Raw genomic sequence first — 25,085 nt, 5'->3', positions numbered from 1 at the left:
TGCGAGTGAAATCGTATCTCATATCTATGAGACTCCAATGAGCAGCGCTCCACCTGAATACCCATCTGCAGTCCCAGCGTCAAATGTGCCTGTAGTATCTTATCATAAGAATGTCAGTCCACAACCCCCCATGTACAACGGCCCTCCTGCAACCCAGACCTGGAGTGTCCCCACTGTGGCAACACAATCGCAGCTGACCGCCATCATACCCCAAAATATAGACCCATCTGTACCATTTTTCCAAACGTTTCTGAAGGGTAAACCAAAGGCTCTGGGAGTAAGTATTAAAGGTGACCATATGGCAAACAGTTTAATCATACAGGGAGCCCAGGAAATTATGGGAACCACACCTAAACGTGTATAGGGGGAGAGAAGAAATGGAGATACAGGTAGATCTTGTGTATCAAGACAGGGTCCTGTATCTACAAAGATCTACATGTATCTCAATAATAAATTTAATAACCATGCCGTCTGCCTAGCCCTCCTGAGTTGACTGACAGCGGCCCCCCAATAGGCGCCTCGCTGTCAATCTGAAGCTGCCCATAGCCAAAACAAATGGGGAAATACTTCCCATCTGTATGTGAAGTCAGCCCACTTACTATGAGGAAGTAAGAGAGGGGGTGGCTGTGCGGTCACATGACCATGGAAAAACACAATTAAAAATAACTACATAAAAAATGTTTGTTACAAAAATAATAGTGGGTACACTTACTGTAAAATCCTATTTCTTTTAATTGTATTTTCTTGTGTAGCAATGGTTGATTTACTAAAACTGGAAAGTGTAATATCTGGTGCAGCATTGCAGAGAAATCAATCAGCTTCCAGGCTTTTTTTTTTGTCAAAGCTTAATTGAACAAACTGAAGTTAGAAGATGATTGGCTACCATGCACAGCTGCACCAGATTTTGCACTCTCTGGTTTTAGTAAATCAACCCCACCATGTTCACAAATACTTTAAATACTAAAGTCTTGTTTTTTTTCTTCTTTAAAAATAACAAACCTGTTATACTTACCTGCTCTGTGCAGTTGTTTTGCACAGAGCAGCCTGGATCCTCCTCTTCTCGGGTCTCTCGTTGGCACTCCTGGCCCCTCCCTCCTGTCAAGTGCCCCCACAGCTGGCTGGAATTCTGCCAGCAAAAGTCCGATGGAGCATACACACGGTCGCAATTTCCGACCAAAAGCTCTCATCGGACTTTTGCTGGCGGAATTTCCGCTCATGTGTACGGGGCATTATTTTAACTTTACCTAAGCCAGGGAAAGAACCAGACTCCCCTACAAACTTCAGGCCAATTTCACTTTTGAATATTGAAGAAAAAGAACAACAAGAGCGCCACTCTAAGTGCAGTATTAAAAACGAATTTAATATATCTTTAAAATAGGTACTCACAAGGGTACAGATAGCCTATCTGCCTATCTCTGCATGAACCAGGAAGTGACCCCGTTCCCCTGATCACAAGCAGTGCGTTCCAGCGGCAGGAAATACCGATCATTCAGCAGCGCAGCCTGTCATGTGAAGAAGAACGCCACTACACGATGTGACTGGACACTACTCTCGGGACACCTGACACCACCCATTTGTTACCCACATGCCTGTTTACATGTACCCTTGTGAGTACCTATTTTAAAGATATATTAAATTTGTTTTTATTACTGCACTTAGAGTGGCGCTCTTGTTGTTCTTTTTCTTAAGTACCCAGAGGATTGCTTCTTCCATATCTACAGGGCTGCCTTCTATAGTTGCTTTCAAATAAAATGGACTATAATCAAGTTTTTTTGGACTTTTAGCAGCTTAGAGTCTGTTTTGTTTTAATTACCCATTATATTATTATAGTTTCAAGTTTGTTATTAACGTGTGTAGCTGTGTATTAATCTTCCCAACCACTTTATCCTCTCTCTACCAAGAGCAATAAGTCTGGGGGGTTACAACTGTCTCTAATTGTGTTGAACACAGCGCTCACATCCACATGTTGTATATTGACTTTTGAATATTGACCTGAAGATCTATGTGAAATTAATAGCCGCCTGCCTAATAGACATATTATCAACGCTTATTCATCCCGATCAAACGGGTTTCACCAAAAATAGACAGACGTCCGATGCCACCCGAAGACTAATCAATATTATACACTTAGGAGCAGAGAAGGCCTTTTCCTTACCTCCGCTAACGCTGAATGCAGAGAAGGCCATCAACCGTATACATTGGCAGTATTTGGTTAAGGTGCTAGAAACATTTGAATTTGGAGGGAACATACTTTCGGCCATCATGGCTCTATACTCCAAACCGTCCGCCAGGGTGTATTTATCAGGTATACTATCCTCTCCCTTCTCTATATCCAATGGAACAAGGCAAGGATGCCCCCTATCCCCTCTAATTTTTAACTTATTGATGGAACCCCTTGCTATCCACATTAGATCGCATCCCCAAATCACAGGATTTTCAGCTGGTGGTACTGATCACACCATCAACCTATTTGCTGATGATGTTATCATGATTTTATCAGAAGTGGAACCTTCCCTGGCTGCAGCACATGAAGCTCTTTCTTTGTTTAATCAAATATCATATTACAAGGTAAATGAAAGTAAGTCCCAAATATTAGGATTAGGAATAGATGACCATACGAAAACTAGACTTCAGAAGCAATTCCCTTATACTTGGAGTTCAACGGGAATACAATACGTAGGCACAACATTAACTGAAAAGACCGAACAACTATTTAGCGCAAAATACACGCTTTTCCTCCAAGGTCTTAACTCGAAACTTTGCAATATAATGAAAACAGAAATGACATGGTCGCGAAGATTAGCGGCATTTAAGTCCCTCATGAGTCCTCCCTATTCTGGTCCCCGAAATCTTCTTCTCTAAAGCCCAATCAGTAATTAATACATACCGTACTTATGGCAAAAGAAAAAAGCTAGGTGTGCATTTCAAAAATTGATCAAATCTAGGAGAGCAGGGGGGGTAGGTCACATGCTGCTGAAAGATTACTACTTAGCCGCCATGCTAGCTCAAGCAAAACAGTGGTTCCCACAAAACCAAACACCTAGATGGATAGAATTAGAGAAATCTCAATGCATTAACAGTAATACATATGACCTGCTCCTAACAAGCACCTTTAACCCCTCGAAAGCAGGTAATATGTCACCCACTATGAAAGCCACGCTTCGAGCATGGAACATACTCCTAAATAGCGCTATGTCCACACATAACACCAAATCCATACCATTACCCATCTCGAGCCTACAATTACTAATCCCTGACTTAAATGTACGAAAATGGACGTCGAGGGGCATTACTACCGTAGAAGATATCACAATTGGTCCGTCAATTAAAACATTCAGAGCAATTCAAAAAGATCATGGCCTAGAACCAAAGGACCTATATACTTATAACCAAATAGCACATCTATTATCAGTCATTCCCACACCTTACATTTCTATACCAAACAGGATCTTCCTATATCTTACTAACCCTGTCGCTTCTATTAAAGGCATATCACTTTTCTACAACTTCTTGAACCAAAAATCTGAACTCTCCAAAACCCCATCCATGAAAACTTGGGAACTAGATTTAATGTCTTCCTACTCTATAGAGCAATGGCAAAATTCACTTAAGATCACCTATGTAGCTACCAAATGTGTCAATTTATGGGAAGTTTCCAAGAAATGACTCCTAAGATGGTATCTAACACCCACAAGGATAGCTGGATTTCATTCCCAAACATCTCCACTCTTCTGGAGACAATGTGGACACAGGGGTTCACTCATGCATATACTATGGGCTTGCCCATCATTAAAGACCTTCTGGTAACATGTCTTTGATCTAATAAGAAAACTCACTGACACTCCCCTTCCCAAAAATCCAGAACTTGGTATTCTATCATTAGGAATAAAGAAAGTCCCACCAGTCCTTAGAAACATAGTCTTTCATGTCCTTGTGGGTGCTAGACTAGCAATAGTTAGGAAGTGGAAAAACACTGAAAACCCAACTCTCATAGAAGTAATAAGGACTGCTAATCTACACATAACCTATCAGATGATGTTCGCTGCTTCCCAGGATAACTATCAATCAAAATACCATAGCTGAAGTCCGTGGCTTGAATGGTTTCAAAATAACAAGGCTCACTGGAATATTTAGCTAATTGTTAAACTATATATCTGTGAAGAGGTTTTCTCCATTATGCTATGTAAATGTTGTGGCATCTTGATCATATTAGTAGTGCATACAATACTCAAGGTTGAGTACACAAATTCTTCCGGTTTGGTATAACAAAAATTTAATGTAACTCACTAATAGAATAAACAGAGTGACCCGGACGATCTCGGGCATCGCATGCAGTATCATCCCATTGGGGCGTTCGATGCCCGGGGTGGAACTGGAAAAGTACACTCATTAAGGGGCGATCTGCACTGTCCTGAAATGTAATGTTCATCAACTTGGCATCATTTCCTATATTTCTGTACTTTTGTATTTGTCTTGTTATCTTCTTTTTTTGTTAAATCTGAAAAATTTTCTTTCAATAAAAATTATTGAACTGAAAGATAAAAAACCTTCTGCCGTTAGAACCACTTTAAGATTTACTTCTGAGTGTTAACAGCTCCAGCAACTGTCAAACTTATAAGTGGGGCAAACTATTTTTTTTTTTCAAATTGAGTTCAAAGTGTTTTACCTACTTGTTGTCCTTGTATTTTCCATGTAAACCATAATTCAGCACTGTTAGCACACAGAAATATAGGAGGTGTGACAATGTAATTCTCGGAATGCCCGCAGCGTAGCACTATGGTGGTCACACAGCCATTCTCACTCAAGTTCTGACACCTTCTAACTTGCACTCGCTTTGGTTGCAGACCAGTTGACTCAGACTTATGGAGTAACAGAAGAAATAAAATGTGTGCTGAAAAAGAGTGACAGAAACCTGAAGCAGAGGATTAACATCAAATTTTGCGTGAAAATTGGCAAATGTGCGAGTAAAACTAGCTTGGTTACAAAAAGTTTATGGTGACCATTCCATGAAGAAAGCAAATGTATTGGAATGCAATAGAAGGTTTAAGCCCTTGCCAACTGCCCACAATACTTTTACTGCAGGTGGGCGGAGCAGGCAGGCAGGATCACATACATGTATGTGATCCAGCCTGCTCTGGGTTAGGGGCGCGCGGCGCACTGGACACAGCAGACTGTGGATCCTGGTACTCAGGGCCCCGTGATCATGTGATCGCTATGCGATCACAGTGTCAACAAAGCTGTTATGAATGAATTCATTCATAACAGCTGTTTCCTATGCTGTGATTGGCCCACAGCTATCACATGGTAATAATCAAACAGTGAAGCTCTACCTAAATAAAACAAAATAATGGTAACTTATGCATAAAATTAAAAAGCTGTGGAACAGTGCCACCCTGTGGCTAAAGTGATGATAGTCCTTGCCAACTGTGAAAATATTGGAATCTTTCTGTGAAAGATGATAAGGACCCTCCACCAGTCAACTTATGAGCTCACCTTCCCTTAAGACCCCTAATGGGGTCTATTCACGCCTTCCCCTCAGGGGTATAATCCGTATGGATGGTAGCTTTTGAGGTGCTCCGAGGTGCTCCTTGATCTTTCGAATATCTCCGACCAAGATAATCCCAGTTGGCACCTGGTATTCAGCTTTAACTTGGACCTCATAGGGGTTTGGTCACAATGGTTTCCTGGGAAATGGAGAAGCTGCGCGTGTTCTGGTAGATGTGCTAGAGATTGATTTAAGAACAGAGTTAAAAAAGGTATAGGCAGATGATGGGCTAGATATAAGTCTGTACAGGGATCCTAACAAATGTCATGTCAGTTTCAAATGGCTGTTTGACTTTTGGTAAAAAATGAAAAAAGTTCTTTGAGGAACTTGAACTTGCCTTGAAAGAATCCCCCTCTGGGCTGAATCATCAACTAGGCAAATCTTTTCATTTATCGCTAGTAGACCATTAGATATCAATGGCACTTAGCAGAGTATTGTGCAAAGCTGCATCAAACTAATTAAGCCTTGTTCTTTTCCACTTCAGATTCTGGTCATTGTGGCAGCCATCTTGGAGATTGCTCTCGGCATTGCATTGGCCTTCCTTGTCCTTGGTGCCACACTTTTAAGTGGCATTCCTTTTTGGGGCCCAGTGTTTGTAAGTACCTTTACAATTTGCTGTTTGTGATGTGTAATAACTGTGTGCAAAAAAGCATTGGCCTGCAGTTTCACCTATTAGCCAATCATAGATTAACTTTCACCAATGTAGCTGAGAATGTTTGAATCAACGTGGGATGTTGTTGACCACTGCCATTCGATCACTTGGACAGGAAATGGGATTTAAATCTTCCTCAATAAGAATAAAGACAAAAAGAATAGCATGAAAAAGTTCCAACCCTTGCCTATGGTATCCAAAAAAGAAACTTGGCTGGAGTTTCACTTAAGATAGTCATAAGTGAAAATTTGCCATCTAAATATGCAGTGTTTCAACAAAGGAAACAGCAGAGGGCAGCAGCTACGTGCAGTATATAGGTCACAGAAGGAATAATTGAAAATGGTGCAGATAGGGATACAGCTGAGCTAAAAAAAAATAATCCTACACATGAATGTGGAGTGGGGGTGTAGGATTAAACTAGAAAGTCCATAGGTCCAAAAATATCCGTAGCAGCTCCTCAATGAGACTGAAGTGATATCTGCAATATATAAAGGAAACAGTAGAGGGCGCCAACTAAATGCAGTATATAGAAAATGACTTTAATAAAAATAACAAATGGCAACTCAGAAGATACATAACGATAAGAGCATGTCATCCACCCAGTGTGGTTAGCTGTTGTGCATTCATGCAAACTGAACAAAATGCCACCGTATTTTTTTAAAGAGATGGGTGCACGTTGGCACCAATGACAAAGTCAGAGGAAGGTAGAACGTCCTAAAAAATGATTTTAGGGACTTAGGAGCTAAATTGAGGAAAAGGACCCCCAAGGTAGTATTCTCAGAAATACTACCGGTACATCGAGCCACACCAAAAAGGCAGAGGGAGATTAGGGAAGTAAACAAGTGGCAGAGGAGCTGTTGTAGAAAGTAGGGGTTTGATTTCCTGGAGAACTGGGCTGACTTCTCAGTCGGTTACCAGCTCTTTAGCAGGGACGGACTGCACCTAAATGGAGAAGGTGAAGATTGACTGGGAGTGAATATGGCCGACAAGTTAGAGGGGCTTTTAATCTAGGCGATGGGGAAGAGGGTCCAGAGGTAGAGATAGTCAGCACGGAACAAATTCCAGAGGGTAGTATTGGGGGCATTAGTGGTAGGTTGACTAAAGCACCTAAACTCGAGGTAAGTACAGTAACAAGTCCTATTTGCAACCTCAGAACACCCAATAAGGAGATAGTATGCGACCGGTCTAAACTACGTGGCATGTTCACCAATGCCAGGAGTCTGGCGGAAAAGATGGGAGAAATAGAGCTACTGTTGTACAAGGAGAATTTAGATATTTGTAGGAATTTCAGAGACTTGGTTCAACAGCTCTCATGATTGGCTGGCAACCATTCAAGGGTATTCCCTATATCACAGGGATAAAGAGGGGAAAAAAGGGGGAGGGGTATGCCTGTATATCAAAAATGATGTACAAGTGAATGTGAGAGATGACATCACTAATGGAGCAAGGGAGGAGGTGGAATACTTATGAGTAGGGATGAGCCGAACACCCCCAGGTTCGGTTCGCACCAGAACCTGCGAACGGACCGAAAATTCGCACAAACGTTAGAACCCCATTGACGTCTATGGGACTCGAACGTTCAAAATCAAAAGTGCTAATTTTAAAGGCTAATTTGCATGGTATTGTCCTTAAAAGGGTTTGGGGACCCGGGTCCTACCCCAGGGGACATGTATCAATGCAAAAAAACCTTTTAAAAACGGCCGTTTTTTCGGGAGCAGTGATTTTAATGATGCTTAAAGTAAAAAAAAAAAAAAGTGAAATGTTCCTTTAAATATCGTACCTGGGGGGTGTCTATAGTATGCCTGTAAAGTGGCGTGTGTTTCCCGTGTTTAGAACAGTCCCTGCACCAAATGTCATTTTTAAAGGAAAAAATCTCATTTAAAACTGCTTGCGGGTTTAATGTAATGTTGGGTCCTGGCAATATGGATGAAAATCAGTGAGACAAACGGCATGGGTACCCCCCAGTCCATTACCAGGCCCTTTGGGTCTTGTATGGATATTAAGGGGAACCCCGCACCCAAATTAAAATAAGGAAAGGTGTGGGGCCACCAGGCCCTATATACTCTGAACAGCAGTATACAGGCGGTGCAAACAAGACAGGGACTGTAGGTTTGTTGTTAAGTAGAATCTGTTTGTAATTTTGAACGGGTACATTTTTAACGTGTTTAGCTCCAGCCAAAAAATTTTTTAAGCTTTTTGGAAAACATAGGGAAGGGTTATCACCCCTGTGACATTTGTTTTGCTGTCTTTCCTCCTCTTCAGAAGATTTTACCTCACTTTTTGTCCCAATGACAAATGTTTTTTGAAAATTTGGGGTTTTTTGTGGAACAAGGATTGGAAAGCATCAGTGGAAAGGAGAAATGTTTTTCCCATATTAACTCTTACAGGAGAGAATTTCCCTTCCTAGGGGTAGATTTCATCTCACTTCCTGTTGTCTCCTTCCGTTTGCAAGTAGGAGTCGTTTGTAAGTTAGATGTTTGAAAGTAGGGGCCTGCCCTATATACTCAGCAGAAATTTGGGCCTTAGGTGTTGTTGTGGCCACAACACTGTAAGCCCTCACAGGGCCCTGCTGTGAAATATTAGATCGAGAATTGTAATTACCGTATATACTCGAGTATAAGTCGTGACCCTAATTTACCACAAAAAAATGGGAAAAACTTATTGACCCGAGTATAAGACGAGGGTGAGAAATGCAGCAGCTACTGTAAGTGGAAAAAGAGGGTCAACAATGCCCATCTGCAGCTGTATACCTCCCTGTGTCCTGTGCATATTTGTCATGTGTCCTGTGCATATGTGTCCTGTGCATATGTGTCCTGTGCATATGTGTCATGTGTATATGTACCTGTGTCATGTACCTGTGTCCTGTGTATCTGTCATGTGTATATGTACCTGTGTGCATGTGTCTGTGTGTGTGTGTGTGTGTGCATTCTACCTGTGTCCTGTGCATCCTCCGTGTGCCGCTCTGCACCGACGGCCATTCACTGTTCAAAAGCCGCGCCGCCTCCTCGTCCAAAAAACTCAATTTCCCAGCAGTTAGCGGTCAGCCAGTCACGGACATTCTCTCATCCTCATACCACGGACGAAGATGAGAGAATGTCCGTGATAGGCTGTACACTGACTGCCTATCACAGACAAGGAGGCGCGGCTTTTGAACTGTGAGAGCCGCTGCCGAGTACACTAGATTGTATCACATGCTGGCCGCCGTCTGCCTGCATGACACGCTGATCATGTAGGCAGACGGCGGTGACTCGTGTATAAGTCGAAGGAGGCACTTTCAGCCCCAAAAAAGGGGCTGAAAAATTCGACTTATACACGAGTATATACGGTACATGCCCCTGTTGAACAGGGGCAGAAAAACTGGGCCTTTGGTGGTGGTGGTGGTGCTGGTGCCACAACACTGTAAAGTCCTCACTCGCTCTGGTGGGTGCAGAAATGGGCCCTGCTGTGAAATATTAGATCAAGAATTGTAATTACATGCCCCTGTTGAACAAGGGCAGAAAAATTGGGCCTTTGGTGGTGGTGGTGGTGGTGGTGCCACAACACTGTAAGTCCTCACTCGCTCTTGGTGGGTGCAGAAATGGGCCCTGCTGTGAAATATTAGATCAAGAATTGTAATTACATGCCCCTGTTGAACGGGGGCTTAAAAATTAGGCCTTAGGCACTGGTGCTGGTGCCACAACACTGCAACCCCTCACAGACACTCTAGTTGGAACGCAGGAACGAGCCCTGCTGCAAAGTATTGCATCAAAAATTGTAATTACACGCCCCTGTTAAACAAGGGCTGAAAAATTGGGCCTTAGGCACTGGTGCTGGTGCCACAACACTGCAACCCCTCACAGACACTCTAGTTGGAACGCAGGAACGAGCCCTGCTGCAAATTATTGCATCAAAAATTGTAATTACACGCCCCTGTTAAACAGGGGCTGAAAAATTGTGCCTTAGGCACTGGTGGTGGCGCCCAGAACCAAAAATGTTCTTACAAGCTATCAGTGTGATCATTGAGGAGGAAGAGGATAATTACTCAGGGATAGTCACTCAGCATCAGCATAGGCAGTCTTTGAAGGGATCTGAGATTTCAAAAAAAATTATTCGGTTACATCAGCATCAGGTGCTTGGTAGCTGGTGGTGATCCAAGACTGATTCATTTTTATGAAGGTCAGTCGATCGACCGAGTCGGTGGACAGACGCACCCTGTGATCGGTTACCACGCCTCCAGCAGCACTGAATGTGCGTTCCGAAAGAACGCTGGATGCAGGACAGGCCAGTAGCTCAATTGCATACTGTGCAAGCTCTGGCCAGTGATCCATCCTCAAGACCCAGTAACCCAGAGGATTTTTGGTGGGAAAGGTGTCCAAGTCTGATCTTGCCCCTAGGTATTCCTGCACCATGTAAAACAGACGCTGGCGAAGGTTGCTGGAACCGATCATACCTTGGGGCTGTGGACCAAAAAATTGTCTGAACGCATCGGTCAGACGGCCACCTTCTCCACCGTTCCTTCTTTGACTGACCGAAGCCTCAGCAACACGTTGTCCAGAAACAGGAGTTTGTAACCTCCCAGTCTCTGGGAACGCATTGCACAGACCTTTCTGCAAGGCCTCCCGAAGATGTTTCATCCTCTGCTCCCTCTGCGATGGCAAGATAAGGTCCCCAACTTTACCCTTGTAACGTGGATTAAGGAGGGTTGCCAGCCAGTATTGGTCCTTCTCCTTGATACCACGAATACGAGGATCCTTACGCAGGCTTTGCAGGATCAGGGAGGCCATGCAGCGTAGGTTTGCTGAGGCATTCGGTCCGGAGTCCTCTGGGTCACTAAGGACGACATGGTCCGCAGCCACCTCCTCCCAGCTACGTACAAGTCCATGGGTTTCTTGGGACTGATCCCTTGAAGACTGCTGCTGATGCTGAGTGCCAGGCTCCACCTCCATACTGACACAATCTTCCTCCTCGTCCTCTTCCTGTGTGATCGGCGGGCACGCAGGAACACTGTCTGGATAAAGGGGGCCTTGAGAGCTAATGAAGTCCTCCTCTTCCTGCCTCTGTTCTGCCTCAAGTGCCCTGTCCATTATTCCACGCAGCGTGTGCTCCAACAGGTGGACAAGGGGGACAGTGTCACTGATGCATGCACTGTCACTGCTCACCATCCTCGTGGCCTCCTCAAATGGGGACAGGACAGTGCATGCACCCCTGATCATGGCCCACTGGCGTGGGGAAAAAAAAACAAGCTCCCCTGACCCTGTCCTGGCGCCATAGTCGCACAGGTACTCATTGATGGCCCTCTGCTGCGAGTGCAGCCGCTGCAGCATGGCCAACGTTGAGTTCCACCTGGTGGGCATGTCACAGATTAGGCGGTTCTTGGGAAGGTTAAACTCCTTTTGGAGGTCCGTCAGCCGAGCACTGGCATTATATGACTGGCGGAAATGCACACAGACTTTCCTGGCCTGCCTCAGGACATCCTGTAAGCCTGGGTACCTGCCCAAGAACCACCAAGTTAAGGACGTGAGCCAAACAGGGCACATGGGTCATTTGTCCCTGTCAGAGGGCAGAGAGGAGGTTGGTGCCATTGTCGCAAACCACCATTCCTGCCTTAAGTTGGCATGGCATCAACCACCTCTGAACCTGCCCCTGCAGAGCTGACAGAACCTCTGCCCCATTGTGGCTCCTGTCCCCCAAGCACACCAGCTCAAGCACCGCATGGCATCTTTTGGCCTGCGTACTTGCGTAGCCCCTTGAACGGCTACGGAGCACCGCTGGTTCCGAGGACAAAGCACAGAAAGAGGCCATGGAGGAAGAAGAAGAGGAGGTGGTGGAGGAGAGAGGTGTGTCACAATCATTAGCATTTTGGAGGCGTGGTGGCGGAACAACCTCCAACACTACTGCACCTTGTCCTGCATCCTTCCCAGCTGCCAGCAGAGTCACCCAATGCGCCGTGAAACATAGGTAACGTCCCTGTCCATGCCTGCTGGACCATGAGTCAGCGGTAATATGCACCTTACCGCTGACCGCCCTGTCCAGCGAGGCATGGACATTGCCTTCCACATGCCGGTAGAGAGCCGGAATCGCCTACCGTGAGAAAAAGTGGAGTTTGGGTACCTGCCACTGAGGAACCGCTCATTCCACAAACTCACGGAAGGGGGCAGAGTCTACCAACTGAAAAGGCAGCAGTTGAAGTGCTAGCAATTTTGCCAAGCTAGCATTCAACCGCTGGGCATGTGGATGGCTGGGAGCAAACTTCTTTCGGCGGTGCAGCAGCTGGGGCAGGGAAATTTGCCTGGTACAATCTGACCTCGGTGTACCAAAAGCAGATTGCCCACAAGTACTTGGCTGTGACACACCTAATTCTACACCTTCATTCCTCTCAGTGCAGGTCTCAGAGAGGACTGAAGGTATAGTGGGGTTGGAGATCCCAGCTGATGAGGAGCAAGGAGAGGTCCTCTTTGTTCTTTGGTGTGGGTCTTTTACATACGCTTGCCAACGAACTGCATGGCAGGTCAACATATGTCTGGTCAAGCATGTGGTACCCAAGCGGGAGATGTTTTGGCCACGCGAGATACGCTTGAGACATATGTTGCAAATAGCAGCGGTGCGATCTGATGCACTCGTCTCAAAAAAGGCCCACACCAAACAACTTTTTGAATAAAGCGCAGAGATTGCAGCGCCCTGCACATGTGGAGCTTTGGGGTGTGATGCAGTCAATGTGCTGCCCTTAGGCTGGCCCCTGGAGGGCATCCTGCCTCGTTGATGATGTGCCGCCTCCTCCTCCTCCTCTCTCCTATCAGGCACCCACGTTGAGTCAGTGACCTCATCATCCCCTCCCTCCTCATCACTGGAGCAAATCTGGCAGTATGCTGCAGCAGGGGGAGCATGACTGCCAGATTGCTGTCCTTCTTGGGCACCCCCTCTGTCCGTGCTCATGTTACTGCCTTCATCGAGCTCAGTATCATCATCAGAGCCTTCCAAACACTGGGCATCCTCCTGGAGCATGTACCCAACACTGTGGTCAAACAGTTCGAGGGACTCCTCGGGAGGACATGGTGGGGCTAGGGAATAAGTCACTGATGACATTGAGCCGAGGGAAGAGGCCGCTGCTTTGCCAGACAAAGTACCCTGGGCATGGGTGAGAGAGGATGAGGAGGATGAGGACGGCTTGGTCATCCACTCGACCAAGTCTTCCGCATGTTGCGGCTCAACACGGCCAGCTGCCGAAAAAAAGGCCAAGCGTGTCCCACAGCCACGTGCTGATGAGGATGCACCGTCTCCACGACCAGCACTAGACACAGAGCCTGCTTGCCCTCTCTTATTGGCTTGTGATGGCCTTCCAGATATACTAATGGCCTGTAGCTGCACTAAGCTGGGATATATATATATATATATATATATATATATATATATATATATATATATGTACTGATACTGCAGCTAGCAAAATCAACTGCCTTTCTGTAGTATGAGAACACCACCAACCTTCTACAGGTAGCTTTAGCTGAACACTGTGAGGTGGACGCACCCCACTAACTTGTAGGTTTAGCTGAACACTGTGAGCAGGACGCACCCCACTAACTTGTAGGTTTAGCTGAACACTGTGAGCAGGACGCACCCCACTAACTTCTAGGTTTAGCTGAACACTGTGAGCAGGACGCACCCCACTAACTTGTAGGTTTAGCTGAACACTGTGAGCAGGACGCACCCCACTAACTTTTAGGTTTAGCTGAACACTGTGAGCAGGACGCACTGCACTAACTGTAAATAGTCTAGCTGCCTGACTGTGGTACTAATAGGATCAAAAGAACACCAGTAATTTTCTTCAGGTAGCTGTAAATACTGTAACAAGACAAGCCTGCCTGTCAGTAGGAAGATAACAGGAACGGATCTAGCTAAACTGAATACAGTGTATATATATATAAATATGCAACACCTGGGATGCATATATATACACAATACACTGTAAGTGCAGCTAACTGACTGACTGTTCTGCCTAATCTATCTAACTCAAATCAAATGTCACTGTCTCTCTCTCTCTCTCTCTCTCTCAATGAACGCAGGGACACACACTACACAGGGCCGCCGTGCAGGCGGCCTTATATAGTGTGGGGCGTGTACTAAATCCCCTGAGCCATAATTGGCCAAAGCCTCCTTGGCTTTGGCCAATTACGGCTCTCTGTTCAGACGGCGCTGTGATTGGCCAAGCATGCGGGTCATCATCAGCCAGCAATGCACTGCGATGCCGCAGTGAATTATGGGCCGTGACGCGCCACACGAATTTGGCGCGAACGGCCCATATCGTTCGCAATTCGGCGAACGGGCGAACAGACGATGTTCGAGTCGAACATGAGTTCGACTCGAACACGAAGCTCATCCCTACTTATGAGCTACAAAGGGAGGAAACTAACCAGAGGGAGGAGGGGGAGGTGGACCCCCTATCACAATTTGGATTAGCGGCAAGGATGGGAAGTGTCATTATAATGGGGGATTTTAGATAAAAAACAGAAAGTAACCCTAGGTCGGCCCGAACACAGAAGAGACATGCCTCCATCCCCAGAGGATATATAGATGTCTCTGTTGATGAGGGTAGGTGTATAAATTAATCATATTAATAGCAAAAATTGATTGTAAACAATCCCCATTCAGTAGTCCCTATAATGATTCGACGCAAATAGTCACATATTTATTAATTAAACATGAAGAGGACATGATTGATACAAAAGATAATGGCAAAAATATAATATAATACAAAATTGGCATAGTAAACAATACATATTGTAAAAGGCATAATTGGAATAAAAGAAATCACAAAGGATAGTAGAATTAATTCATGCTGATACAAGCTATAACCTGGCACCCTTGAGTGTGGATTCAACGCTTTTCATGGCGTTTAAAGCCAATCATCAGGAGTAGGATGCTAAGAGATAAATAAAATAATGAATAAATAAATAAATAGACCAAATTCTAGTGTATTAGGTACATCTTTCTCTCCAAATGAGAGACAAAGGGTATAGTGTAGTGATAATACTTTACCTATGGAGTATCTCATGGGTATAGACCTACTGCTACTTAGGTGGAACGAACATGGCCAGGAAACGTTTGTCTCATCTGGGGTTGAAGCGGGTGAACCCACACCAATGTATGCATCCGCACCGCCCTGCCCGTGTACACGGGCGGACTGGGTGGGTCACCGGGCCAGACAGCCGAGAGGAGGAGTGATCGACCACAGCCTGAGACCAGGGTGGAGGGTCTGAAGACCCAGGATATGATGAAAAGGCTGTACAATGGGCACAACCAATAGTGGAGTGTCCATCGATAAACCCTGAAACACATAAGAGGAAACTAAATAAGTGTATGGTGTGAGTGTAAGTGTAAAAGAAAGTAAATGAGGGAGTGTGTGAAGGCGTATAAGTGTGTGTGTATGAATGTGTGTGTATGTATGTGTGTGTATGTGAGTGTGTATATGTATGTGTGTGTGCGTATGTGTGTGTGTTTCTATATTCTGGGAGGTTCTCTACATACCTGAGAAGTCTGAACGGGGTGAAAGGTGGATCATCCCGTCAGGATGGAGACAACGCGAGTGCAGCCAAAAGCTCCTCCCAGTTTATGTACCTGTGCATCTTGCTCATTTCAGGGTGGTAGACACCCAGTTCATTTAGTGACCCCATATGCCCAACACATGTCAATATACAATTTTTTACTTTATATATACCCATAGATCCTGAATTAATCTCAGTGTAGTATTTGTTATATGTTCAACTACTTTATCTTATCCAATAAAATTATCAGGTTAGCTATCTATGTCCATCTGACCAAATAATAGACAACTAGCATTAGGTATGCATATCATAAAAGCAAAGCAGGAGCCAACTTTCCTAAACTACGATCCTTGCTAGAAGATACTAAATGGGATAAAATCTTAGGAACAAAAAACACAGAGGAAAAATGGGTATGCTTAAAGAGCATATTAAATACGGGTATTAGCCAGTGCATCCCAATGGGAAATAAATTTAAAAGAGCTAATAAAAGTCCTGGGTGGCTTAACTCCAACGTAAATATGCATATAAAAGCAAAGGAGAAGGCCTTCAAAAAATACAAGGCTGAGGGATCATCATCAGCATTCCAACTTTAAAAGAACACAAACAGGAAATGTAAGGGTGCAATCAGCGCAGATAGAACACGAAAGGCACATAGCGGAGGAGAGTAAAAAAAAATCCTAAGAAATTCTTATATATAAAAATACATTTAAAAATAAATTTATAAAGTATATAAATAGTAAGAAAGGGAGGTCAAATCATATTGGTCTTATAAAGAATGATGAAGGGAATCTGGTTACTAAGGATGGAGAGATGGCGAAAATATTAAATTATTTCTTCTCAGTCTTGGCGGGGAAAACCAAAACTGCAAAGTTTATCCTCATGACACATCACAGGAAACACCCTCATGGCTAACAGAGGATAGAATTAGAAATAGACTTGAAAAACGTAACATTAATAAGTCACCAGGACCAGATGGTTTGCACCCGAGGGTCCTTAAGGAACTCAGTCAAGTAATTGTTCGTAAAAAATTAGGAACAATAGTCTGGCAGTCTACTGACTGGAATGGTACCAGCAGAGTACCAATGTAGCTCCAATATTTAAAAAAGGGCCAAGATACATCCCTGGGAATTACAGACCAGTTAGCCTAACATCAATAGTATGCAAGCTCTTGGAGGGGATGATAAGGGATTATATACAAGATTTTAGTAATGAAAACTGTATCATTAGCAGTAATCAGCATGGATTCATGAAGAATCGTTCTTGCCAAACCAACCTATTATGCAAAGGCATTTAAAACAGTTTGTACAGTAAAATGTTTATGGGGAACTAAGGTCTGTCGGCATGGACCATAGGGTGAGTACATGGATTGAAAACTGGCTACAGGGGCGAGGTCAGAGGGGAGTGATTAATAGGGAGTACTCAGAATGGTTTGGTGTAGGAAGTGGGGTCCCACAGGGTTCTGTTCTGGGACCAATCCTATTTAATTTATTCATAAACGACCTGGAGGATGGGATAAACAGCTCAATCTCAGTATTTGCGGACGATACTAAGCTAAGCAGGGCAATAATTTCTCCACAGGTTGTGGAAACATTGCAAGAAGATCAGAACAAATTAATGTGGTGGGCAACTACATGGCAAATGAGGTTGAATGTAGAAAAATTTAAAATATTACATTTGGATGGCAAAAATATCAATGCAATCTACTCACTAGGGGGAGAACCTCTGTGGGAATCTAGGATGGAAAAGGACCTGGGGGTCCTAGTAGATGATAGGCTCAGCAATGGCATGCAATGCCAAGCTGCTGATAGCAAAGCAAACAGAATATTGGCATGCATTAAAAAAGGGATCAACTCCAGAGATAAAACGATAATTCTCCCGCTCTACAAGGCTCCGGTCCGGCCGCACCTGGAGTATTTTGTCCAGTTCTGGGCACCAGTCCTCAGGAAAGATGTACTGGAAATGGAGCGAGTACAAAGAAGGGCAACAAAGCTAATAAAGGGTCTGAAGGATCTTAGTTATGAGGAAAGGTTGCGAGCACTGAACTTATTCTCTCTGGAGAAGAGACGCTTGAGAGGAGATATGATTTCAAAATACAAATTCAAGATACATGATACAAATTCAAGATGATTTCAAGATACAAATACCGTACTGGTGACCCCACAATAGGGATAAAACTTTTTCGCAGAAGAGAGTTTAACAAGACTCGTGGCCACACATTAAAATTAGAAGAAAAGAGGTTTAACCTTAAACCGTAGAGGGTTCTTTACTGTTAGAGCGGCAAGGATGTGGAATTCCCTTCCACAGGCAGTGGTCTCAGCGGGGAGCATTGAAAGCTTCAAGAAACTATTAGATAAGCACCTGAATGACCGCAACATACAGGGATATATAATGTAATACTGACACATAATCACACACATAGGTTGGACTTGATGGACTTGTGTCTTTTTTCAACCTCACCTACTATGTAACTATATATCCCAGTAAAACCAGTCCATACATCTATTAGTAAAAAAAATAAAATAAAAAAAGTTCATTTATCACAGTGTATAAAATAATCCACCACTGTGCTTATCCGTCCTAACTAAGATCAATACTTGTGTATCTGTCACCAGCCAAATTGCCTGCTCACCTCACAGATGAGTAAAAAACTCATATAATGGTCACTCCTTTCCTCTCCTCCACGATCTCTCTCCTCCACGCCACAACAGCTGATCCTTTTACACTCTCCAAACAGTATGCGCACGCTGACAGCTTCACAGAGATTAAATCGAGGCAATTTCTCCTTTCCTCATCACTTGCAGCTCAGCTCTGCTTCTCTCTCCAATCGATCATTAACATGTAATCACCGCTAACAGCTCAGCTCCGCTTCTCTCTCAAATCGATCGTTCACATGTAATAATAAACACAATCTCCATAGTGCTCTCTGTTTATTACTTTATTAAAAACAGCCCCTAAAATTAAGCACACAAATTTTGCATACACACGGTTGGAATTTCGGCCCGCGAAAGACTGATAAGATTTTTTTCATCGGAAAATGCAACCATGTGTATGCTCCATCGGTCTTTTGCTGGTGAAATTCCAGCCAGCAAAAGATTGAGAGCATGCTCTCAATTTTTCCATCGGGAAAAGTTCCTACCCGAAAATGCAATCGTCTGTGGCAATTCCGACTCGCAAAATCCCTACGCATGCTCGGAAACAATTTGACGCATGCTCGGAAGCATTGAACGTCATTTTCTCGGCTCGTCGTAGTGTTGTACGTCACCGTGTTCTTCAAGGTCGTAATTTCAGCACACTTTTGCGTGACCGTGTTTATGCAAGGCAAACTTGAGCGGAATCCCGTCAGAAAAGCCGTCATGTCTTTTTCCGATGAGAAAACCGATCATGTGTACGTGGCATTACAGTACCCAAGGATAAAAACAACAGAAGAATAAACGTCCACTCGTTCACCACTATCATGGATTGACGGTGACTGTGTGATATCACGGGCTCGGCTCCTCCCCTCTATACACGTGGCGCTCTCTGATTGGGCTTCATCAGACTGATGAATTTTTTTTTTTAAACTAATTGATATACCAGTGAAACCAGTCCATATGTGTCTAACATCTATCATTCTTTTGAATATATATAAGTTGATTACTAATTCATTAATTTAAAAAAAAAAAAATTATATAAATATGTAAAAGCTATACAGCGCTTCACTATAAGGAGACAATTGTTCAATTGGTGTGGTGAATCACAGTGAGTGTCATAGCAGCTGTAGTTTTTTTTTTTCATATGCATATATTTTATTCATATTAATATTGATATCTATATAGTTTTATGCACATTGCACTTTAGATTTTTTGCCGCCGATTGTCACTTTACACTTTATATCAGATTTCAGAAAACTAGCCTGCATTTTGGCCACTAAATTGTGCTAACAATACAAGAATTTCTCTGAAAAAACTGTGACATCTTGTTCAGTTTGCACAAATCCTTCTGAAATTTGTGCAAGTAATATATTAGAATAATGTGCAGTTGTGTTCTTAGTTATTATTTATGTTTTTTTAATTTTTTTTATTGCAGTACATCATTGCCGGATCTCTGACACTTGCAGCTCTGACAAAACCCAACATCTGCTTGGTGGGTTTTTGTTTTCATTTTCTACGTAGCAAAGTAACATTGCGATAAGATGTGTATAAATGTTTTCCAAAGATTAAAAAAATGATTATTTAGCTGGGATAGACTGATTGAATAGCAGTACTTACAGTGAATGTCAAGCAGCAACTGCAAAAGCAAAAAAAAGCAGCTCCTGACTGTTCATGTAGCGCTACCCCAGAAGGAGCTGCTGTAGATTAGACAGGCTCTTTACCCAACAGTGCAGAGGCAGCCAGGCACACAACAGTCCATTCACTCCGGATCAGTAATCAGACTAAAGCCGCATACACACAAGCGGAATGTCCGACAGAAAAAGTCAGATGGAAGCTTTTCATCGTCTATTCCGATCGTGTGTAGGCCACATCGAACTTTGTTTTTCTAAAAATTCCGACAGCCCTATAAATGGAACATGTTCTAGATATTTCCGATCAATTCCAATCGGGAAAACCGATCGTCTGTATGCTGTTCCGACGGACCAAAAACTATGCATGCTCTGAAGCAAGTACGAGACAGAAGCTATTGGCTACTGTCTATTGAACTTCCTTTTTCTAGTCCCGTCGTAAGTGTTGTACGTCACCGTGTTCTTGACAGTCGGACTTTGGTCGGACATTGGTTTGACCGTTTGTAGGTAAGACCGCTTGAATGGAAGTCCGTCGGAGTTCCGTCGGAGAAACCTTCAGAGTTTATTACGACGGAAAAACCGGTCGTGTGTACGCGGCATTAGAGTATTGCTAGAAGGGGACACTTGTTGCTGTAGCACTATACTGTATAAGCAGACTGGAACAGTCTACAGTTTACAGCTGGGGACCATGAAGTAATATAAGCACAGGTAAAGACACACTGGAACAGTCATACTGATTCATAGTCCCCAGCCATGAACCGTGGAGTACAGGCAAAGGCACACTGGAACAGTCCACGGTTCACGGCTGAGGCCATGAAGCACATACCTCCCAACTTTTTGAGATGGTAATGAGGGACACTTATTAGCAAAAATATGTAGGTATAGGGCACACTCCTTATAGGAGAATATAGGAGAATTATACAAAAAATTATTTGTTAAACGCATAATGGTTTTTTTTTCCACTGCTATTTCTTTATTCTGGCTTTCGAAATTTACAGATGCAGTAGTTTAGAAATTAAATGAAAGGTTTAGCACTGGGAAACACTTTAAGGATAAAAAGTGCATTTTATATACAACTAAAATAGATCAGACAAAAATGAGGGACAAATGAGGAGGAAAGAGGGACAGAGGGACTTTGTTCCAAATCAGAGACAGTCCCTCGAAATCTGGGACAGTTGGGAGCTATGAGCACAGGTAAAGGCTTTACGCACTAGATCCTGGTACAAGACAGTCCATAGATGCAGCCTCTTACAAAGTGATCCAGCATTCAGGCCATAGGGCTCCAGGGGCATGTAGCCCCTCTCCTCTCTTTGTTCTTCCCCCCCCCGTGGGGTTGGATCTATCTCCTCAGGGCTCCAGACTATTTACCAGCAATCTAGCTCCATCTGGGCACACCTCCCCTGATATTGGCTAGGCCCTGCTGAATATTCAGACTGGACATTTCAATCCTCCAACCCTAAGCTCTAGAAACTTCTCCTAGAGGCAGGGGGAAGTAATCAAACTCTCAGTCTGTGAAGTTCTGAGCAGACCATACCAAACAATCACTGCTCCTGTGATTACAGTGGAAGCCAAGACTCGATTTACCTAGCAGCCTAACTAGGAGGGTGCTACATTAGCCCTATAGTCACTAATGTAGCACCCTTTAGCTAGTGTGCTGGATTAGTGTACATTAGTTGTTAGTGTAGGTAAATTGGCCTGGCTGAGAGGTCTGAGTTGAATCTGCATCAGGGCTGAATGACTCAGAGAGGCTGGATGACTCATCATGCAGCCCCTATGGTAACTCTGCCTGCACTCTGGAACCTTGGAGAAGCTTCCAGAAGTGGATTAGGGAGCCTAGGAGCAGCTGCTTGTAGTATTGATGAGGGCCCCAGCCAATCCAAGTGGGTTGGAAGGGGGCGGGCACCTCTTTAATACCCCAGGGTCATGCCAACAAGGGGCAGTTGGGTGGAGTGCTTGAGGGCACCCCCTATTTTTGGGGGGGAGGGACTCGAGCCTGGGGCTCGGGTGCTGGAGGGATCCTCTACAACACATGAAGGAATCTTTCCTGGAGGCATGGGAGCAATTGTGAGGACAGCAGGAGCAGGTCATCACGCCCAGGAGTTCTCCAGGAGAAGTCAGCTGGGTGGGCTGGTGAGTGTACAGTCTGGGAGGACTGTGGAGAAGTAGCCAGGAGGGCTAGTGAGAGAAGCAGCTGCAGCCAGGTGGGTTGGCAGTGCCTGAAGAGCTGGCACTGGGATTAGTGCCTCCAGTAATTGGCTCAAATGACTGTACAGCTATTCAGACAGCCACAGGTGTTGCACTTGTCTGAATATAGCAGCCAGCAAGGGAAACCTCTCCATGTACGCAGTTTGGGGTGGATGGAGAAATCTATGCATGTTTGGCTAGCTTAAATCCATCAGGTTGTACCGACAAATAAAATTTCACTTTGGGGGGGGGGTGATGTTTTCTAACTGCTTTTGGGATTAATATCACTTTAAATCAAACATCTATTATATTGCAGCTTACCACTTCTTAGATGTGATGGCTGCATTAGTTATCTTTTTTAAGCTTTATTACTTTAATTTTCCCATGGTGATCTAGCCAGTTAGTCTGTTGTTTGTTTGTTTCAACAGAACAAGCACCCAGATGTAGCAGTTAAAGGAGTGGTGCAAACTATAGCCCTTCAGCTGTTGTGGAACTACATGTCCCATGAGGCATTGCAAGACTGCCAGTTACAAGCATGACTCCCAGAGGCATAATAGGACTTGTAGTTCTGAAATGGCTGGAGGGCCACAGGGTGTGATCAGCTTTTATTTATTTATATAAAATCTTTATCCTAAAAGGAACAAAACTACAAATGCTGCTGTCCAAAGGTGCCCCCTGTTCTCCTTCATCCAGGAGTGGGGGCACTCTAATACAGGGGGTGTGTTACTGGGTAGATCACCAGGTGAAAACAGAGTGAAAAAAAGCATTAAAAAAGAAATGCAGCCACCACACCTAATAAATGATAAGCTGCAATATACTGTATTACATGTTTGTTTTTTATACCGCTTTAACACTTTGCAAATGTTAGAAATAAGGGTGTCTATGGTATTGTTGTATCATTGGTTTATTCTTCCTGTTTTCACTTTACAGATCAAAGGCTCTCTGTCCCTGAACATCATTAGCTCCATTTTCAGCATGATAGCTGTGATTCTAAATATTATCGATTTGGCAACCATGCAGTGCTACCTTTACAGTTACTATTACTATGGGTACTATTATAATGACTATGCAGCTCTGAGTCTATGCCAACAGAAACTTGTAAGTGTTATTCTGATCATTATAGAAATAGAATATAAAGTTTTGTATATATGTTTAATTTCTTTAATACATTAATTACTAATAATATTATTTGAATCATTATACATATTTTATGCTATACTACCAAAATGGACAAGGTTGGATATAACACAAATAATATAAAATCGTAATGTTAAAGCACTTAACAGCCTATTTAAATGACAAGTACTTTGGAAGGGAGTTTATACTATGTGCCCAGGAGACAAACGCAGACCGTAAGAAGCATGGAGTATTGATAGCACTCATAGCACTCAGTTTCTTTTCAGTTACACCATGTAGATCCTGATTCTCAGGGTCAATACATAATTCTCTCATCCTCTTTCAATAAACCCCCTAGTCATAGTCAACATCTATGCATCCAACACGCACCTTCTGCCAAACAGTGCCTTCTGCCCTCCAAACCATTCCGAGCAGACCGAGAGCTAATACCAGCCCTTTTTTACCCCATCGTACACAGACAAGATGTGGAGGTGAACTCCAAAGGAAACACTGTTTATTGAAACTCCAATACATACTTTATACCCTGCAGGAGGATATTCCCCTCCTGATCATATTACCCTAACAATACAAACTGTAAACAGGAACACAATCAACATAGTGCTTATAGTATATTTTGGCTGTTTGGTTAATTGAATTAAACAACTAGCCACCTGGGTGACTCACCCAGACTATTTGACACCAAGCTCCTCCACCCTGGATACAAAGTAGTATGTTACACATTATCATAAGTATAACCAACCCACAATGGTTCAATAACAAGGTACAGTGGTCACAATATCAATCACCTCTGCAAGAGATGATCAGACAGACAGAAACAATAGGTGACTTAAAGGGGTTGTAAAGTCTAAATTTTTTTTTACTTTAATGCATTCCTTGCATTAAGGTAAAAAATGTTTAGGTGTCATGTAAGTAAAGGAGGCCTGAGGGGGGCCACAGATCATTTCTCCCCTCACTTCCGGGTCTCGCTGGCTTTGTTGGGGCACACAGAGACATTGGCTCACAGTGCTGTCAATCAGAGCCAGTGATGACAGGCCAGAGGGCGGGGCAGAGCCCCTCTGTCTGTGTCAATGGATGCAGCAGAGGGACTCGGGTGCGAGCACGCACGAGTACCCCCCATGGGAAGCGGCTTAACATGGGGGCACTGGACAGATAGGAGGGGCCTGGAGCGCCGCCTGCGGGGGGACCCAAAAAGAGGAGGTTCCCGGCAAAAAGTATAGGTAAGTATAGACATGTTTGTAAAAGTAAATTTATTATTTTTTTTTAAAATAACAAACCCTTTAATTAACCACTTCAGCCCCGGATGAATTTACCCCCTTCCTGACTGGGCCATTTTTTGCGATACGGCAGTACTTCGTTGTAACTGACAAATGAGTGGCCGTGCAACGCTGTACCCAAACAAAATTGATGTTCTTTTTTTTCCCACGAATAGAGCTTTCTTTTGGTGGTATTTGATCACCTCTGTGGTTTTTATTTTTTGCACTATAAACAAAAAAAGACTATTTTGAAAAAAAAAAAGCAATATTTTTTACTTTTTGCTACATTAAATATCCCCCAAAAATATATTAAAAAAATACATTTCTTCCTCAGTTTAGGCCAATATGTATTCTTCTAAAAATTATTGGTAAATTAAAACGCAATATGCGTATATAGATTGGTTTGCACAAACGTTTTAGCGTCTACAAAATAGGGGATAGATTTATGGCATTTTTATTATTTTTTTTTTTTTTTACTAGTAATGGCGGCGATGTGCGGTTTATATTGGGACTGCGACATTGCGGCAGACAGATCGGA

The 25,085-nt window shown here is 43.6% G+C and overlaps 1 protein-coding gene across 1 annotated transcript in view; it reads left to right on the top strand.

Annotated features, from left to right (window-relative positions):
* Nucleotides 1-2,487: 2,487 nt before the first annotated feature.
* Nucleotides 2,488-25,085, top strand: part of LOC141106735 (membrane-spanning 4-domains subfamily A member 8-like) — a 76,912-nt gene continuing 54,314 nt past the window's right edge. Inside the window, exons 1-4 of the mRNA XM_073597666.1 lie at nt 2,488-2,568; nt 5,973-6,140; nt 19,781-19,837; nt 23,088-23,255. Coding sequence (XP_073453767.1) covers nt 2,488-2,568; nt 5,973-6,140; nt 19,781-19,837; nt 23,088-23,255 — 474 coding nt within the window. The remainder of the gene's footprint in view (nt 2,569-5,972; nt 6,141-19,780; nt 19,838-23,087; nt 23,256-25,085) is intronic.

Source organism: Aquarana catesbeiana, linkage group LG08, assembly GCF_042186555.1.
Source record: "Aquarana catesbeiana isolate 2022-GZ linkage group LG08, ASM4218655v1, whole genome shotgun sequence".
Taxonomy (NCBI): domain Eukaryota; kingdom Metazoa; phylum Chordata; class Amphibia; order Anura; family Ranidae; genus Aquarana; species Aquarana catesbeiana.
The sequence above is the reverse complement of the archived record's forward strand: the minus strand, read 5'-3'. Positions and strand labels throughout refer to the sequence as shown.